Here is a 19,937-nt window from a genome sequence, read left to right on the forward strand (position 1 = left end):
CACCAGATTTGTATGCTCTTCAACTTGTTCCTCAACCAAGGACCTTGGTCATGGGTTCAAGTATAAAAGGGGGCTCATGGACTATCATTGTACCCTTTTTGACTTTTTGACATCTTTTGATGTCTTTTGATATTAGTCATCCTGACTCTTGGAGCCCTTATGGCTTCCAATCTTGGCTTATGGAAGGCTATTTCCATTCTTTGGTGAAAGGCTAAATCACTTAGGCATTATGCATGATTTCTTGCTAATTGCATGTTAATCAGCATAATGATTATTCCAAATCTCAGCTTATGATCACTCCATTTTAATTGGTATCAAAGCTCTTGGCTTAGATCCTTGCTTAGAGAGTGATTAGATGATAATCATTTTTAGATTATTCTTAATCCAATTTTGAGAATGCATTTTCTTGATCATGATTAGTGATAATCATTTTCGGATTACTGTTAATCCAGTTTTTCATAATGCATTTCCTTGATTATAATTAGTGTTAATCATTTTCAGATTAGGAATTTCCAAAGTTTTCAAAATGCATTTTCTTGCATTTCTTGATGTTCTTGAAAATCTTCTTGATTTTAGAGAATTTTTGCATGAATCAAAGTCTTTTCTCATCAAATTCTCACACAAACCCTAGTTTCCTCCTATCAATTGCAAGATCTTTTGAAATCTTTGCATTTTTGGAGAGATTCTTGATTGTTGTGCAAAGTTTTTAGATTATTGTGCAAACTTTTCAGATTACAATTATTGTGCAGAGAATCAAGGTTGCTATGCGGAGTTTTTAGATTGCTGTGTAGATTGATGTGCAGAGTATTACAGATTCCTGTGCAGAGTTTAAATGTGCAATCTTTTTGGGAAAGTGTGAAGAGTATAGTGTAGAGTTGTGCAGAACTACTATACTAGTTGGAGATTTTAAGATTTTATGTGCAGTTAGTACAGATTTCCAAGGTTTGGTGCAGATTTTCCAAAGTTTGGTGCAGAAACTCAATTTTCTTCAAAATATGGAGCAAGAATGCTGCAATGAGTTTGCCGAAACCCTAATTTTGTTCTAAAGTTGAATTTCTTGAAAACTTATGCAAGACTTCAAAGTTTGGAGAAAAAATATTTCAAAATCTAGTACAAAAATTGTTCTACTTTGAGTCTACACCAAAACAGAGTATATCTTGTGCCATTTTATGCAAAAATTTGGCAAAGAAAGTGTTGAACATTTGCAACAAAGAAGACAGTTTGCAAGCAGCTCGATGAATGCAAGGAAACTCATGCCAGTTTGATGCAAAATGATGTATGCATGTCTTTTGGTGCAAAGAGGACACATGCATGACACAATGATGAAATGCAAGACAAAATTCATGCATGCAGAGAAGGTATATGCATTTTGGGGTTTGAGGAGATTGTTTAACTGTTTGATTTTTTTCATAAGCCCCAGTGAGACAGTCGAACCCAATCCTCTGGCCATAGCCAGTGTGCTCTGTACACCCAAGGATTTTGTGGTTGTGTTGGTTGTTGGGAAAAGACTACCAACCATTGATTGGTTGGCAGCCATCAGGAATTGCAGCATGCTAGGTTTCACAAGGAGTGGTCTCTAACCTAGCTAGTTAAGGTAGCAACATACAAAGCAATCAGCAATTGGCTAAGGTTGTCACATGCAAGCAAAGCAAACACTCAGGCTTTGAGGATTCACATGCAATGAAGTCAAGGCATGCCAGTTTTGAGGGTTTCATATGCATGCAGACAACCATGTAAACAGTGAAAAAAATAGCAAGCAAAAGAGGGATGGAATCGGCCATCCAACAGCCAATTTGGAAATTGATTAACAAGCATTTTACACAGTTCATTTGCAACAAAAGCATACTTCAGATTTGCAAGCATTCATAACAGGGAATCACATATTTTCTATCAGAAAATATAACAACGTAATCATCATTGTGGGCAAAGCAAACAACTCACAGAATTCAATTGTATAGAGAGTAAACAAAAGCTTACAGTTTATCAATTGCATGCAAATACAGTAAACAATCAACAGGAAAAACAGTGGCTCTAGCCATCTGGAGACTAAGGGTCTCTAGGCATCATAGAGCTGATTTGCAGAAGGCATTAGCCTAAGCCACAGGCTGGTCGTCATGGTGAAGGAGAGCCTTGCCACAACTGTAGTGCAAACAGCCTCAGCCAAACCTGCCTAGCCACAGCCATCGCAGCTGCAACCAGGCGGTGAGAGGGACCAATCCAACTAAGGGCAAAACCGTCGCTGCCAGGTGGTGAGAAGAAGGCAACCCATCACATCAAGTGAACTGTGCAATTGCCAGCACAGTGCGAAAGATGCCGCAGCCAGTCGGTTAAAAGGCGGGCGTATACGGCAAGCGAGGCAAGCGAGGCAAGAGAGCAAGAAGAAAAGCAAGCAACACTGGTCGTTGGCATCAATTTGGGGCAGTTTTGTGTGCTTTTGAGTTGAGATCATCAACGTAGATGAATGGCATCCTCTAGCTAGGGTCTGCATCAGCCACAAAAACCCGCCTAGCATGCAGTACAGAGCTGAGACAAAGCTTCAGTGCAGAAACCGCAGCCAGTGGTGAGAAAGAGAGTCAAACTAGTGGAGAACCCGCAGCCGGTGGTGAGAAAGGGCAACAATGCAGAACTCGCAGCTGGTGGTGAGAAAGGGCAAAACTAGTGCAGAGTTGAGCTTGCGAAGAAAATCACACGACAATATAAGAGGGGAAGAAGGTAACCCTAAAGTTAGGGTTTGGAGGCATTGGAATCACACGACAATGTAAGAGGGAAAGAAGGTAACCCTAAAGTTAGGGTTTGGAGGCATTGGACCACACGTTAAAAGAAGTTCACCACACGTTAAAAGAAGTTAGAGCCACCTTTTCACACCTTCCCATTGTCCACAGTCTTTATATACTGTGACCATATTACGTATTGTAATTTCCCACACACCTTGGGGACTTGGGGTGTATATACGCATACACATAGTGGGCGGCTTGGACGTGTAGAGTATTTGTGGTGTTCTCACACGTAGTGGGTAGATTTGGGGATTTTTAGCCGTTGTTCACACACGCCTACTCTATGGTTTGGATTTGCATGATTTTGGGCACTTGTGTGGTGATTCCTATGCAATTTTGGATCTTGTTCACACACAAGCGCATTTGTGTGAGGTGTTCACATGCTTAGGGCTTTTATGGGGCGTGTTCACGTACATTAGCACATTGTGGGCTTTATTCGCACATTTGGGTCCATAGTATTCTTTTCACGCATTAGCGCATCATTTGCGGTTATTCACACGCGGTGTGAGCTGTTTGTGCTTTACCATTCCTTGTTCACATGCCATAGCGCACTTTGGGCTTATTCATACACTGTGTTTTGTAGACTTGCTCACCCTTGGAGTTAAGTGGTGTTCACACACAGCTATGGGTAATTCTTACTATTTTTATCCTTCTTATGACCGACACACCACACATCATCTTCGTCATCGATATCACTTTGACAGCATCTCAGATCCGAGGGTCGCGCATGCATTGTCTTCATGGCTCTACGCTCGTTATCACGAGTTGCCACTTTGTGTCAGGAAGTACATCTCATTTGCGACATTCACACATACCTTCGGCACATTAAGGCTTAGACCTCTAGATCCCGATTCATCGACTTCTATTACGAGGTGGCATATTCATGACATGGCTGGTTGTTCGAGCTTGAGAGTTTGGTGCCTAGCCATCAGAGGCATTTATTCGATGAGGAGGAGATTCATACCAGATGGTCTAAGTCATATGTACATGGCGACTTCTTTGCTACTTTGACACGGAGGGTTCAGCATTGTTCGCATTGGATGATTCTTTCTTTGGCCACTTATACAAGTGTCCCACACTCTTGAGCCGCCATGATTATGTTCCTAAGGATGCATTTGACACTGACACAGATTCAGATCATGATGATGATGTATTATATACACATATACATCACAGAGGCGCGCACGTGATTATAGTGATACACATGCACATCATGACACATACACACCTGATGATAGTGATACATGTGCACATGATGACATACACATGCATGATGATGATGATGATGTATGTAGCAATAATGTGTGTGATCTAGATCATGAGGACATGATCTTGGGAGGTAGGCATGGCAGCGAGTACATCGAGCATTACGAGTATCACAGAGCAACCTATCTCTATTCCTAGTGATCATGGGGATACATTAGATGACCATAGTGATGCATCCGATGATCTTGATGGACATTTGACTAGTCATGATCATTTGGCTAGTCATACGTCCCTAGTTACACATGGGGATGACACTTCACATGTTGATGAGCATATCATAGACCATGAGGAGCATAGACCCGAGGTTCTAGTATTAGATGTGTTAGGCTACTCCTCTAGAGTTGTCACATGTGGAGAGATTTCGGATACGACCACTACTTCTAGTTTCATAGCATTCCTGGCAGCATTCATGTGGATCAAGCTGTTGTGATTGAGCAGTCAAGAATAGTGCATGAGAGTAGTGATGTGTTCATGGAGGTGAGACATCGTATGAGTATGCAAATCGATCATATTTTCAGCATATCCTATGGCATTGACCTCGAGAGCTTTACATTTGATCTAGATATTTTCTTAGATCCAGTGTTGTTGGAGATTGATTTATCATGGGATTTAGGTCATATAGAGACACCATTGATGAAGATTGTCTATACCTTTGGGGATGACCTTAGTGGCCTTGGAGATTTCATTGATAGTGAGTTGGTTCATACCACTTATCTCTTGTGTAGACACTTTGTCAATGCTTAGTGATGGTGATCCATCTTTTGTCTTAGAGGGACACACATATAGAGTGTCTTGCACATGGAGATATTGTGCATGGGTCGGATCATACTCATATATACATTGATATGATGGATCATGTCTTCAACTTTTCGAGTGGTGCTACATGGGATGATGGCATGGGTCACATTTGACTCTACATGAGGCCGACCTCGAGCTATGTTCATTTGGGTCCCACATGTGTCGACACGATCCTATTTTCTTTGGGGCCAGGGCATTTACTTTTGGATGCAGTATATGTCATTTGGGATACATGGTATCTGATTATGTGGCACATTATGTGGATATACATGCATCACATCCAGATTCTCACCTGAGGAGTTATTTGAACCATGGATTTGATGATATTTCTAGTGCCTATTTCACTTTGGACAAGGAGCTTGGATACTTTCTTTTTTATCCAGGTGGTCACACATTTATTCCATGGTTAGATAGTCTACACTTTGGCTATCCATTTGACCCAGACGGAGGTATAGCGAGATACGTCATCGACATCGGTGATTATCCTATTAATCCAATAGCTACCATTACCATGGCTTCAGAGTTAAGCTTTCCTTTTGACCCAAGAGCTACTACCATCTCAGCTTCAACGGTTCGGGATATATACCATACATATCTTTTTGATGCTGGAGGATACTCAACTAGCTTCGTCATTAACAGTGGTTCCTTATCCTCTCTACTTGCACCAGATTATCGTGGGACCATTGCCTTGGATTTTGCATACCTCGGATTTCCTTTCGATCCAGGTGGTTGCATAGATAGCCTCATCATCGACAGGCACCCTTCATCCTTTCCATTTGACCTTGGGGGTCATATGATTCATGTATAGGTCTTCTGCTACATCGACATTCAGTCATGGATGTGATTTTTGGCTTTTGTACATAGCCACTTGTATATGTTTATCTTGGTGCACGACCAACCTTTGATTTCGAGAACGAAATCATTATAGGAGGGGATGGTTTGTAATGAAGCAACACCTTTGGAATAGGTGTAGGACCTTGGACATGGGCTCAAGTATAAAAGGGGGCTCATGGACTATCATTGTACCCTTTTTGACCTTTTGACACCTTTTGATATCTTTTGATATTAGTCATCATGACTCTTGGAGCCCTCATGGCTTCCAACCTTGGCTTATGGAAAGTTGTTTCCATCCTTTGGTGAAAGGCTAAATCACTTAGGCATTATGCATGATTTTTTGCTAATTGCATGTTAATCAACATAATGATTGTCCCAAATCTCAGCTTATGATCACTCCATTTCATCAATGTGTCCAAGCTTTTTGCAATAAGTGGCCTTGCTTAGTTTGCCTTTGCCTTTCATCTTGGAGATAATGGCTTTATCTGCTACTTCTCTAGCAGTTTGCTCCTTGAGATGTCGATCCCTACCTACGATGATAGGAATCATCCTGTCGTATATCATCTCCTGGGCCACTCTGAATATGGAAAGTGTCTCGGCATACTTGGGGATTTCTTCTATGCTAGATAGAAGAACCGCCTTTATGTCATCTTCGTCCACTTGCACTCTTAGGGTAGCGTTATGTCATCTTCATCCACTTGCACTTTTAGGGTAGCATCAGAGGCAAGCAGTAGGCGGTTAGACGGCGTTGGAAAAGGTGAGCAATAGGTGGCTCGGGACGGCATTGGCAGAGGCAATGGCAGTTGGTCGTATGTAGCAAGCATGGATGGGAGGTAAGAGGTAGGGAGAAGAGGCTCAGATACCATGTTCGTGTTTAGGGTTTGCAGAGTGCAAATAGGAGCTAGGGTGGATGGAAGGGATCCATGGTCTGTATGAGAGAGAGAGAGAGAAAGAAAGAAAGAAAGATTTTATTAACGTCTTCCAAAAGACCGAACTCGGCCTATGAGACAAATAGGAGTACCTGTATGGGGTATCCTCTGTCATCCCAACAAAATGAAAAAGTACTGAACAAAAAAAGCTGAATCTGGGTGTGCAGGGGATGGAGCTCTACTACTAGGAGAATGCAAAGCTATATGCATGGAGTATACAATCATGATATGCAACCTAGTTAGCTCCATCCTGTACCATACTGGGGGTATAAAATGGTATACATCAGTGAAGGGGGTGTCCATAGCTCCCTGAAGAACATGCCTGGGTGTGCTCTGAAGCGAGCCAGTCGCTCCGCACCCTCTCTGTGAAACTGAGCTCTGATCTCTGTCATCTCTCTCTAGTATAGGCGTGGTGTCCGAAAGCCAGGTGTCCTCTGTCTCCTGCGGGCTCTAAGTGTCTCTGCTCTTGGAGAGTAATTCCCTGCCGTGTAGGGGCTGGGAGGGGGATGGATCTCTGAAAAAATGTAGTAATCTGTGTCTGTCGCCCCCCCCTCTGGAGCTGTCTGAGCCTATAATAATGTCTCTCTGTGGCGCTGTATGTCTAGAATGTATCTCCCCAGTATGCGCTGGTCTGCTGCCTCAAAGATCTGGCGTAGGGAATGTGGCTCTCTGAATAAAATGGGATATCTCTCTCTGATGGCTGTATATGCTCTGCATCTGCATACATGATGCTCCTCACTCTCCACCTCCTCTCTGCACAATCTGCATACCCTCTCCTCTCGGGGGATCCGTGCTGCTCTGCCAGTCTCAATCTCCAATCGGTGTGATGAAACTCTGAGCTGACCGATAGCCACTCGGGAGCCGTGTGGTAAAAAGCCCTCCATGTATCTAGGCCTCTCTATAAATCCATCATCAGTGATACTCATGAAGTGATCTCTGTAGTATAGCATCTTCGGTGGAAGAGGCTGTGTAGGCGATATCCATGTCTCTCGTGTATAGAGCTGCCATAGATCCTGTCTCAATACTCTGTTCCTCTCACTATGAGAGAGACGGATATGTGGTGCATCCTTGTCATACTGGAATGGTGGTAGATGATCCATGTCTAGGCCATGCTGTGAGAACCAATGTGTGACCTGTGCATACCATGATCCTCTGTCTCCTGCCTCAGCCAGCTGTCTAGATGCCTCAAAAGCTCTGTATGACAATCTGTCCTGTGGCATCTCTCTGAATCTGTCTAGCAGGCATATAATCTGAAATATGGCCTCTACCATCATAGGAGGCGCAGCAAACTCTGCTCGGATAATGTCATGAGGTACTGACGGTTTGCTGCGTATCATGCGTGCCATCATGAGGGCCTGTGGTCTCTCTATCTGTGTCCACCAATGGGTAGCAAGGCCTGGCGCCCATACCGCTGCTCCATACATCAATGCCGGTGTGACTAATGTGTCAAATAGCCACCCCTTCGTCCGGGGCTCCTGAAAATGCGCCTGGTGGCACTGTCTCTCTAGCATAGCCAATGCTGCATATCCCCGTGTCAATCTAGCTCTGGCTGCTGAACCCATGGTGAAGCGTGTGGCAGCTGCAGAGAAGGTAACCCCTAGGTACACGTATGATGTCACCACCTCCACCTGGCATCCTGCGAGAGTGAATGTCAGCTAACTCCTGCCCTGTCTCGATGTATGAAAGACCATAACCTTGGTTTTCCCAAGGTTCACAGTAAGACCCCTCTGTGTGCAGAAATCATCGAGTGCATGTAGATGCTGCTGTAGACCACCTGGAGACTCAAACACTAATACAATATCTTCAGCATAGAGCATAATATGTAGTGAGGTACCTGCTAAATCAACTCCATATCCGCCTCCCCGTGTAATGAAGTCAGCCACCTCATCAATGTATAACCCAAATAGCGTGGGGGAAAGTGGGCATCCTTGCTTCACACCAATGGTGCTAGCAATAGTCTCGGACATACCTCCTAGACATCTGACTCGCCCAAAAAACCTGCTCATATAATGCATAGATGCCCCATGTCATATCTGCTAGTATGCCAAGAGACTGCAGTCGCTGAAAGAGCCTCTCTCGTGGTACTGTGTCAAATGCCTTGCGGTAATCCACAAAGCAGCAATAGAGCTTTCTCTTCCTCACTCTGGCCTTATCAATCATACATCTCAAAGTGAATACATGGTCAGTGGTAGAGAAAGCTCTCCTGAAGCCTGCCTGCCCTGATGAGCGTAAACCTGCTTGCTCAGCATATAAGCTAAGCTCTTGCTCCAGCACTGCACCATAGAGTTTGGCCAGCACGTGGCCAACCATAACCGTCCTGTAGTTGCTCGGATCGAGCATATCCCCTGTTTTGTGAATCGGCACAATGGTGTGCATCGTCCACTCCGCAGGCAAACCCTCTGCTAGTGCCCTGTTAAAGAGGGAAAAGGAGCTAAAGAATCTACTGCATATATGAGATGCTCACCCTGCAGGCCCATATGGTCGGTGGCCCGTCCATGCTGTAGGCGACAGATACCTTCCTGTACCATCGAGTGGGTAAAGAAGCTAGCTGTGGTAGGTCCTATGGCTAAGGTATAAGTGGTTGCTGTGGGGCATGGTATAGGCCCTCTGCATATGTGTGCCATGTCTGTGGGTCTGCAATAGGTGTCGGGGTCCGGGGCTCTCGGAAGTGCCGCCATGAGATAGGGCTATCTCTACTCCTGAAGAAATGAAAGATCTCTAGCTCCTGTATCTCTGCGGAGGCCCGCCTTTTGCGGTGAGTAAGTCTTCTCATCTCTCTCCTCGACTCCTGCTCTGTGATGGCTCCCAAGGCTCTCTGTATGCGGAGCCGTGAGTATAGGGCTCTGCACTCGTCATCATACCATCTGTTCTGGGGCATAGTCCCAGGTCTCGCAGGCTCTCCTGAGTGTACACGATGTGGGAAGCTCTGTAATGCAGCCGTGTGTAGGAGTGATGCCAGCTGGGCTGTAATGGTATCCATAGGTGCCAGGGGATCCATGAGTAGGAGCCCATCCTCTAGTCTGCCAGTGTATATGTCTGCCATGTCATGTGTGAAGTAGATGGTAGTGTGTGGCGTCGGTATGTGGGGGGCTAGTGATACTGGTGATCCGGCTAGTGAAAATGCCAAGTATGTATGATCTGCCCCAATAGGACGAGGTGGAATGGAGAATGAGCTGACAAGCTGTGATGCCTCCAAAGACCCCATAATGTAGTCTACCACCATGCCCCCGGTCCGTGTATGACTCCCATGTGGGAAGCATGTCATCCCTCCTGATCCCGACCACTGTAGCATCCCGTTATAAATAACGAGACGATGCATGGCTCCCAACTCTAGTAAGTGGTCCCCATAATGTCCTCTGTCTGGTCCAGTGTCCTCTGATGCCCAACTAGCCCCTATCTCCTCTGGATCCACAGGGTGGAGGATCTCCATGTCATCATAGTCATACACCTCACACTGTATGCTCTGTGTGTGGGCATTGAAGTCGCCCGTAAGAAATACTTCCCCTAGTGTAGAATAATGCATAATCTCCTCTGACAGACAAGTGTATGGCGAGGCTCTTGTCTCCTCCTCCTGTGGCATGTCCTCTGTAATGACATAGGAGGATCCTGATGGAGAAAAGTAACATAGAGCTATGTATATAACCCTGTCCTGTGAGAGCTGTAAGCTGATCCACATGTATCTGGCCTCTGGATCCTATGCTACCACTCTCAGTCTCCCCTGTAGCTCCCGTCTGAATAGGACTGCTACTCCCCCCGACCCTCTCGAGGTACCCTGGCGTGTGGTCCTCCTGTATGCTGACTCCCACTGGAATCCCTCTACTCGAGGTAGCCCTCTCTCTGGGCTCTAATGTGTCTCTGTCAGAAGTATGATGTCTCTCCCCACCATAACATGCTCCAGTCGTCCAGGCTGCACCCATAGTGAACCATTACAGTTCCATACTGCCATGTGTATCTCTGTTAGTGGCCTGGTTTGTGTCCCATAGGCCCCAAACCGCTAATCCATGGGCTGGCCATCAATGATGACCCGACCATCTCGATAGAAGGCCTTCTTGCCTTCTCTCCTCGCGTGTAAGACTCGTGGCATGCAAGTTCTCCTATGCTCAAGCTGCATCCTCGTGAGATCATCATCCAAGAAAATAGGAGCTCCCTCTAAACCCCGTAGTATGACCCTCTTCCTCATGAAGGTGACCCTCTCCGTCTCTCCTCCAAACTGTAGGATGAGGGCTCGCTTGCGTGTTGAGTCTTTCCCGGCTCTCCATGCTTTGGTGAGGGTGCTCTTCCTTGTAGCCGAGCTTCATGCATAGAAGCTATCCATCTTTCTCGGGAGTGGAGTCGGGTGTCTCGGATATACCTGTGACTCGAATGTTGAGGCGGTGGGCATGCCTCATCTTCTCCTCCTCAATGGTGGTGTGAATGATTTGGTGTTCTTCCCTTTGAGTCTCCTCCCTCACTTCTTTACGGATGTTCTTCTTCACCACCTCGACCCATCCTAACTGCTTGGCTTCGAGCTTTCCCTCCATGTCCTTTGTGATCTCCTTGGAGATCTCTTCTTTGATGGCCGTGAGAGTGTTGTCATTGATCTCCCCTTCTTCCTTCTCAGTATTCTTGATGGCTACCATTTCCACTTTCAATGCTGTGTCCACTCTGATGATATCCATCCTGATCACGCGGTTTTGCTTTGAGCGGGTGAGATCCAAAAATGGACAATCCAGACTGTACTAAAAGGGTGGTAGTGCCTCTATCCGCAAACCATGTAGGTCAAACCATGATCTCATCTGAGCGTACCAGCAATGAGTATCTCCATCCTCTACCAACTGTATGGATGAGGTTCATCTACCTCATAGATTCACATTCAATGCATACTTATCCACCCAACTATAAGAGTCCTTCGTTCAACGGAAGACTTAGGGATGTTCTGATCAATGGAATCGTAACCTTTCTCTATTTCCAGCTCTAACAACCAAGAGATGCTTGTCCATTTTTTTGTTATGAACTCCACTCCGATGTGACACTCTCTGTTTGGCCCGAACCCATGCGAGTAATCCAAAAAGGTACTTTCATACATGCCTTCTGGAGCTATTCAAATAGCTTCCTGCACGACTCTATCCCTCGGTAAAGTTATGAGTTGCGGCCTTCCAGTTTTCTCATGCTCTGATATCACGACACGTCGAGAGCGGGTTGAACTCCCTGGAAACTTTCATCCCAAACAGCTTGGCAAGTCTTATTAACCCATCGATCAAAGATTTGGGGGGTAATGGGTTCACACACATGCACGCAAATACTCATAGGGACTGTTCACACTCATAGGGACACACACATGAGACTCCAAATCCCAACATACTACCCATGTGAGATTTGCACCTTCTTCAACACCCTTCTCCAATCGAGCACGGAGGGAAGAGGCCTGGGACCATAAAGTAGGGCTCTGATACCATCTTGGAAACCAAGAGTTGCCACGCCGTCCATGATGTGTCATCATGGTTCTCACACCATATTTGAACATGGCAGCTGGCCAAGAAATGGGCCCAACATGCCCTTTCTGCAAGGGCTGCTAGCACCCCTGGAGGCACCCACATCTGCATGGGCGTGCGAAGGCTTTGGCATGCTAGGGCAGGTCCCCACTCTGCCTAACCAACCCTCCAACCTTCCACAAAAGACAGGCCCGGGGGAATCAAAGATAGGAGGGGTCCCTTTGGACTATATATACCCTTTCATCTTCCACACCACCTTCGCATGTGGGATTACTTGGCATCCTTTTTCCATCTTGCAATCCTCACTACCCATGTAAGCAACACCCCCACCCCCCCCCCCCCCCCCCCCCCCCGCCTTCTTCTTCCACCCACCCACCATCACCTTCTCCCTTGGCCCTTTTTGTTGACAACGGCCACAAAAAACAAAAAACAAAGCGATCTTTCCCTTGCATTAAGTTGTTCTGTTGGTGTTGGCACACATGGCTATTGGAAGCAACGATTGTGGATTCAAGCATTGTATGGCTTGGAGACTTGTGTAGAGTGTAGTCCTCTGAGTGGTTGGTGATAGAAGCTTCCTTTCCTTGGATAAATGCCTTGCTTAGTAGTTGTTTGTTGACGAGGTAAAAGCCCAAGGAACAGGGCTACATGAAGTCTCCCCCTGCATGCAAAAATAGGCTAGTATGGAAAGGCCCAGGTCAAGGGATTCAAATAGGTTGTCTGGAAGGGATAATTAAGGCTGGCTGTGTGTGGTGTGCAGTTGGGCTAGTACTGAATGAGCCTGCAGGACAAAAGAAGAAGGGAGGAGGGGGCTAAGTGTGGTGACGGGATTGGACAGGAGACCTTGGTAAGGCATGCTGTGAATGGATGACTGGTCGAGTGGGAGCTTGTACAGAAGTGAAAGAGCACAATGAGGTTTGCCAGCTGAAATGTGTGAAACGATGCAGTGGTGAAACCTGAATATATGAATTGGGGGAGCAACTGAGGGCTGGTGATAATGGAGCGGTCTTCATAGTATAGAATGTAGGGATGTGTACAGTGACAGCGGCTAGCAAGTCAGGAGCTAGAGAAAATATTCAGCATGACTATCGGAAAAAGAAGGGGACAGGAAAGGATAGCTGGCTCAGAGAATTATAGCAACAGGGCAGAGGTTTATGGAGGGAGTGTACAGAGGAAGAAACCGAGGAGCTAGTTTTTCGCAGGTGTTCTTTGTCGCGGGAGGAGGGGGTGCGGGGTGTGGGTGGTATGTGAGCAAGGTAAAGGCCTGATTGCAAGCTTGTACAAGAACAGGAGATCAGTGAAATCTCATAGAGAGCAGCTGGTCAAAGGGTTGGCTTCTTGCTGCAAGTAGCCAAGGCTAGTTGTGAGTATTGGCAAGCTTAGGGCCCACAGAATGCATGACTGTGCATGTGGGTGGGGTTAATTATGGAGAGAAACACAGATCAGATCATTGCAAGAAGAGCAGCTGTGTTGTGAATAGGAGGCTGGCTAGACTAGCAGAGAAAATAACTGTATGGAGGAAGCCCATGTTTGTGGTGGTGCTTAATAAGACATGGTGTGTTCTAAGGAGCTTGCCATTCAAACCACTCAAACGTTTCCTTGCAACATGATGTATTACACAAACTCTAAGACCCTGGCTCCCTGCAGCCAAAGAGATAGGATAATGTTTTAATACAGAAGTTTTGTGCCTAATCACGGCATAATTTAACATCCTAGTTTGCACATGGAGCATGGAGGTAATAGTAGTGTTAGTCAGCAATATGTACCAGTGCTCCTCAGCATTCGCAAGGCATTTGATCCTAATCTGTGCTCCTGTGGTAAGATGCCATAGCATGCATGCCTTTTCATGAAAATATATGGGACCATTTCTAGAGGTAAACTAGGCAGCTGGAAACCTTTCTGAAAATTGGCTTCAAGAGGCTGTTGCATGCTTTGTTGTGTTTTGACACATGCAAAGGTAGTCTACATAAATTCCTGGGATGATTAAGCATTGTCAAGTCTCTACTGTATTGGGAAGCTGTTCAGCTCCGTTTAAACAAACAGAATGGCTTGGTTTGTTTTGCTGCCTAGGCCATAACTGATATGAGAGGTTTTTAGTGAAGAAAAGCATTGCGTGAGAAAGGTGAGGTGAGCATTTCAGTGTAATAAAAGAATGTTTTTTTTGTATAATACACAGCAAATTGCCATGATTTTATGAGATGGCTGCCATCTATGTAGTGATCATCATTGTGTTTCTTCCTTGTTCAAGTTTTTTTCCATAATGTATGCAGGACCTCGCATTTCCACATTGGAAAAGATGGTGCCTTTGGAACAGTAGATACCGTGATGATGTGCGCCAGTTTATGAGAGGTGATAAAAAGCAACTGAGCAGCTTTGCAACAAGACTGTGTGGCAGGTATAGACTGGTTAATTTAATTTTTGTGATTTATTGAGAACAGTTTGCACTAGCACAATTCGCACTGTAATTGAGCTGGTGTTTTTGTATGCAGTGGTGATATCTTAGCTGATGGACGGGGACCTAGTTTCTCCTTAAATCATGTCACCAGCCCCTATGGCTTGACACTGGTGGATCTGGTCAGCCACAGGTATTTTGTTGACAAATGAAACTTGAAGACATTAAATAATACAAGTACATTACTTTCTACATAGAGAAAGAAAGAAAGAAAGAGAAATATATTAACGTCTTCAAAAGGACCAAGGGTCTATGAGACCAAGAACGCAGTACAATGTATACATGATAAATACTGAACCATGGAAAAGAAAAAAATCTTACAAAACCAGCTACCTAAGCTAAAGTATCCATGTGATGCTGAGAGTGTTAACGTCTACAAAAGACCTCGAGGGTCTATGAAACCAAATGTAGTACAAAGTGTTGATGATGAATAATGAAACATGGAAAAAACCTGTGCAAAAAAATAGCTGGATCGCTATGTGCTGCTACATGATGTTGACGCATGGTCACACAGTGATACCATCCTCCTCTAAAATCTCCTGTAGAACTGCAGCAATGTCAGCGGCCGAGGCTCTCTATGTCAAAGGAGGTCATGGATCTGCAGCTGGTGGGTAGGTCGTCGCACCTTTGGGGGTCAGGAGCGTTTGGCTCTCAGGTCACCCTTTAAGTGTTAAGAGATCGAGGGGGCTCCAATTGAAGCGGGATGAGCCTGGTCCGTATTCCCTCCTGTCGCAAAAGATGGGAGAAGACATCACAAGTAGAGCAGAGGACGATTCGGATGGTGCAGGTATTGGAGGCATGCAAGGAAGGGAACTAGGCCGTTTACAAGGATGGGCTTGCCAATAATTGCCCTAAATAAGGGTACAAGATCTAGGATACCATGCCTACACTACAGATGCCACCTCGAACTACAATGGCACATTTTGGTCTCCATCACTAGTGGGTTGTCTTGGTTTTATCCTTTCCACCTCGTCAAGCATCACTGGAAGGGGTCTCATCAATATCCATTTGTCTGCATAATTTTTCCCCATCCTCCTTAGTCAAACACCCTGCGAGAAGGCTGGCTACTCTCACATGGAGAGCTCTGTAACTGCTTTTTGGTTTTGGATTATAGGTTTCTGCCTCCTGACCACGTTCACCCATTTCAAGGCGTCATCCACTTCCATTTTTGTAGCCAGTATGTCCTGGTATTGGCATTGTCAGGAATTTTCTCCATTTTCTATGGGACACATACAAGCAGATGCATCCATTACAAGCCCAAAGCGTCAATTAAGGTCTGAAAGAAGAAAAAGAAGAGAAAAAGAGAACCTTCGTTGGATAAAGACTAGGGGTTGCCTTATTTGCTGCAAAATTCTTGGATGGGAGCCATCCTTTCACCGAGGACTGCCCACTTGCCCGTTTTATGTGCTGCCCTCACCTTTTCTGATCTGGCTTGGTGTAAGTGCTTCAGAGGAGAGAGAGAGAGAGAGAGAGAGAGAGTCTGTTGACTGTCAATCTTTTAACTACTCTTGTGGTCTTTGAACAGTGCAAATATGGTGGCAGACTCTGAAAAGAGGTTTCTACGCAATTTTATTTCTTGTTACTGTGGCTTGGTTTAATGGAAATAGCATCTTAATAAATCTAGAAGACGGTGGTTCTTAAATAATCTTGTTTTCATTTTTCCTTTACTGAGCTTTGGATCTTAAAAAACAAGCGGAAAACTTGTCTTCTTCAGCTGGAATTGTGGAAAAGAAGGGAGAACGTTAAACCAATCAGTGTTGAATATCCGTGTTAAGCAGGTTTATCTTCAATAAAACCACCTTTGTCACAGCATTATCTGTTGGTGTTTCTGCATCTTGTTTATAGTTTTAGCATTACTATTCTTAGGCTGAATACAGAACCATCCCTTCCCATGGGATGGGCTGGAGTTGGATGGGCAAGACTGCCTGTCGATCACTGATAGGTGGCCGTGATGGGGCCTGTCAACCGGCAGAGATGGTTCTGATTCCAGCTTTAATGGCCAATGCCTATCAAAAGTACTATCACAAAAACATGAATTCAATACCCCACCCCCTCCCCCCCCAACACACACACACACACACACCACATCAAACACTACAAGTTAAAATATGATCAGTTGAAGGTGTAATGTTCTTCCTACATGTATCTCCTCCTTTGCTCACTGGCACTGTATGATGTATCTGGTCTCATCTAGGTTCGGAACTTTTTGATGTGCCTCTTTCTCTCCCAAGGTATCCCTGTCCTCAACATGGGTGATGAATACGGACTTTCTAAAGGTGGCTCTGTGTCAATAGATCAAAGGTTTATCACACTGAAGATTCTCTTTTTTATATTGTAATATTGACTTTTAGTTTGATGGATATGTAGGACTTGATCTTTTTGGAAAATGCAACACCTTCACTTTCGTGTATGTCCGCAGGGTTATGACTTTGTTTTATTTTGTCAATTTTCTGTTGATATTCAGCAGGGTTTTTAATTGGGATGCTCTGAATCTAGACTTTGGAAAGCAAATAATTTATTTGATTTCTTCGTTAGCAGCATTTCGTGCCCGAAGAAAGGATCTCTTTCAGGTTTAAAAAAACTTTATTATTGAATTTTTCTTTTCCCAAAAGTAGTAGTCATAAAAGAGAAACGTGAACTATAAAACTAGCAGCCAGTTTGAAAGAACGTATGTATGTGCAATCCCTCAAGAGTCTCGATACTTATTTAGTGCATGCCTCGTGTGCAAATGAAAGGTAGTAGACTACATAATGAATAGTTTGTGCTTAATGTGTAGTGTAGGGAAGTACCATGGTCTCTAGTGCTGCATGAAATGTGTGGTGATGCTTGTTGTGCAGCGCAAAGACTTTATCAAGCTTGAGAACATCCAATGGCATGGTGCCCAAACCAATAAACCTAATTGGAAGAGTGCAGATAGGTAAATGTTCTCTATAATCTATTTCTCTTGAACAGCTGCCAGTTTTTTGCTTCTTTTGACTGTATCCACTTGTTTCATGCAGCTCATTTATTGCAGTGAGTCTCCACCCTGAAAAGGCTAGCATCGGATTACCGACTGCAGTGGGTGACATCTATATAGGCTTCAATTCAGGAGACACTCCAATTTCGGCTTCTCTACCTGAACCTCCTGCAGGCATGATCTGGTAGGCCTTTTTGACCCGGTGGTGTTACATTTGTGTTGAGGTTCAAGGTTTCCAAAGGTGTCCTGTAGGCTGTTACTGCATTACATTCTCACCACTATGTCTTTCCCATTTGTATGGCGGCTCGGAAATATTTACATTAAAATATGGTTTGAAGCAGTGAAGTTAGTTTGCATCTTCACACTGAACTTGCATCTTACACAATTTCAGAAGCAAGATTGCAATATATCAGATTAGCGCCCTATCACATCACACAAAGGTCTTCACTCTGTGAGGATTAACAATCCCATAGCATCTTCTTTTTGTGAGGTGGAGAGCTGGAGATAGTGATAGGAGGGATGGTGACTCTTTAACATTTAGTTCTTTTTACATGCTTTTATACCATTGTGCATGATAAATGCACTCTTGATGTATTGCCTTGGTCTCATACATCCTTGTGGTCTTTCTTATGTACACCCTCTTGTGTATGGGTGTTTTTCCCGCTGTGCATGCATGGAGGATGCTCTATGTACTTGTTTTTGAGCAATTTGAAGCTAATCACTGGTAGTTGTTTTATGTGTCCAAGGTAGGTCGTGCATAAGGCAGTACACAGTAAAATCCATGCTAGTTCTTTTTATTACCTATTTATATCGCTTCTCTACAATGTCCATGCTGATTTTGTTGTCGCCAAGGTTGGCAATTACTCTGCAACATGCGTCTTTTGGTGTTAGGCACTGTATTGCAGACACTAGTCTTCCTTATCCACAATATTTTCAGAAAGAGGGAATTGCAATCACTCCAAAGGAAGAATTGAGGTGTGTTTGTTTCTTTGTATGTCTTTTGAGAGGGCTGATAGATTTAGGTTCTTGCTGCGTTGCTTGATACTCTTCTTTCAATGCAGTGGCTTGGTTGGATCTTACGAAGTACAATCTCACAGTTCTATACTCTTAGAGGCACGTGCAGTAGGTGGCATGAAGCTGAAACCAAGAAGTTAACAGGTTTGCATTCAGATGACAACTCACTTGATCACAAAGACATGCTCAGTTGGGGCGTTGATTTGTCTATGAAGGCTCTCTACATCTTGGGTTAACAGGTACAACATTATATCCCAGTCCAGGCTTTTGTATACTTGAGGTAGGGTTGTAGTGCCATTGCATACCTCGGGGGTAATGAACGAACGGATTGCCATATACCCGTGTTATCCCACTTAAAATGAGATCAAAAGCAATGCTGCTTTCCCTTATTTTTATCAAACAATTTGGACAGTGAGGCTCACTAATATAGATGTTATGTGGAATAATGTAATGGCTTTGGCAAATGGTGCATTTGGCAGATTTAGTGAAGCTTTTGCATAAGCTTTACATACCAGTTGACAAATCTGATATTCAAGTACACATGCTTGCGTTAGAGTATTTAGCTACGAGGGTGTGCCTTCATTACCTGTTTAAATTTAAACTGCTCCTCCTTGAAGCTGTATGTATACTTTTGCTTCAAGGAAGTTATTAAGAAATGCACTCGAAGTGCCCTGGAAAGAACGTTTGGATTGTGTTAATTTTTACAATTAGAACAAAGGTTTTTTCATGGTCAGTACCTTCCTTTTGGACATATCTCTTTGTTACTAGCCTTGCTTAATGTTTATTTATGCTATAATATCTGACTTACAGTTCAACTTGTAGACCCATTGCCTTCTTTTTCTTTGGGAGTGGTCATGTTGAAAATCGTCATTATTTACTTAATCATCATCATTAAACCAAGCTAAAGAGTTGTGGTCTTGATTTTGCTACAAAAAAAATTGGACTCTTACACTCTATCAAAACTAACTAATCGCCACTGATGGTAACTTTACTTTTATGGGAATCAAACAATTGATAAGTTTTTTTATTTGATTTATAACCACTGAGAGGGGTTCGGTCCTCTTGAGAGAGGAGTAACGCACTACAGAGATTAGAGACGTTTGGATGTGTATTTGACAAAGTTGTGCTGCCATAAAGAGACCTTGATATTCACGATCATTAGAATACTACCCACAATTTTGGATTTCTTTAGCTTACATCAAATGGTCATTATGGATATTATGCCTAGTGATGGCGGCACGAGAGAGAGCATATAGATTAAGAATGATAGTTTGACCTTTCATGGCTCTCTTGGGCGTTTGTACAAACATAGAGTAGTTAGACCCATCGCAGATCCAGAGGCTCTCCCTTGAGTACAGCATTTGGGGCTCTGTTTAGTAGGCCTTGTTGTTTCCTTACAACACAATAGATTTTGCATGGTTTCCTACATACTTTGTTTTATTTTAC

General features: G+C 44.2%; 1 protein-coding gene across 9 annotated transcripts in view; it reads left to right on the forward strand.

Moving 5' to 3' along the window:
• Nucleotides 1-19,224, forward strand: part of LOC147624169 (isoamylase 2, chloroplastic-like) — a 221,221-nt gene extending 201,997 nt beyond the window's left edge. For 4 of the 9 annotated variants that reach the window (XM_086819095.1, XM_086819099.1, XM_086819100.1 and 1 more), the window contains exons 16-25: nucleotides 14,340-14,464; nucleotides 14,559-14,654; nucleotides 16,047-16,076; nucleotides 16,236-16,299; nucleotides 16,716-16,822; nucleotides 16,986-17,091; nucleotides 17,359-17,438; nucleotides 17,521-17,661; nucleotides 18,369-18,452; nucleotides 18,539-19,224. In XM_086819095.1, the coding sequence (XP_086675221.1) occupies nucleotides 14,340-14,464; nucleotides 14,559-14,654; nucleotides 16,047-16,076; nucleotides 16,236-16,299; nucleotides 16,716-16,822; nucleotides 16,986-17,091; nucleotides 17,359-17,438; nucleotides 17,521-17,661; nucleotides 18,369-18,452; nucleotides 18,539-18,632 (927 nt within the window). In that variant the 3' untranslated portion in view covers nucleotides 18,633-19,224. Of the gene's footprint in view, nucleotides 1-14,339; nucleotides 14,465-14,558; nucleotides 14,655-16,046; nucleotides 16,077-16,235; nucleotides 16,300-16,715; nucleotides 16,823-16,888; nucleotides 16,929-16,985; nucleotides 17,092-17,358; nucleotides 17,439-17,520; nucleotides 17,662-18,368; nucleotides 18,453-18,538 lie in introns of all 9 variants that reach the window. The other 5 variants (XM_086819096.1, XM_086819101.1, XR_015269056.1 and 2 more) reach the window with 4 other exon arrangements.
• The last annotated feature ends 713 nt before the right edge of the window (nucleotides 19,225-19,937 follow it).

Source organism: Cibotium barometz, chromosome 25, assembly GCF_041138505.1.
Source record: "Cibotium barometz isolate CiBa-2024 chromosome 25, ASM4113850v1, whole genome shotgun sequence".
NCBI lineage: Eukaryota > Viridiplantae > Streptophyta > Polypodiopsida > Cyatheales > Cibotiaceae > Cibotium > Cibotium barometz.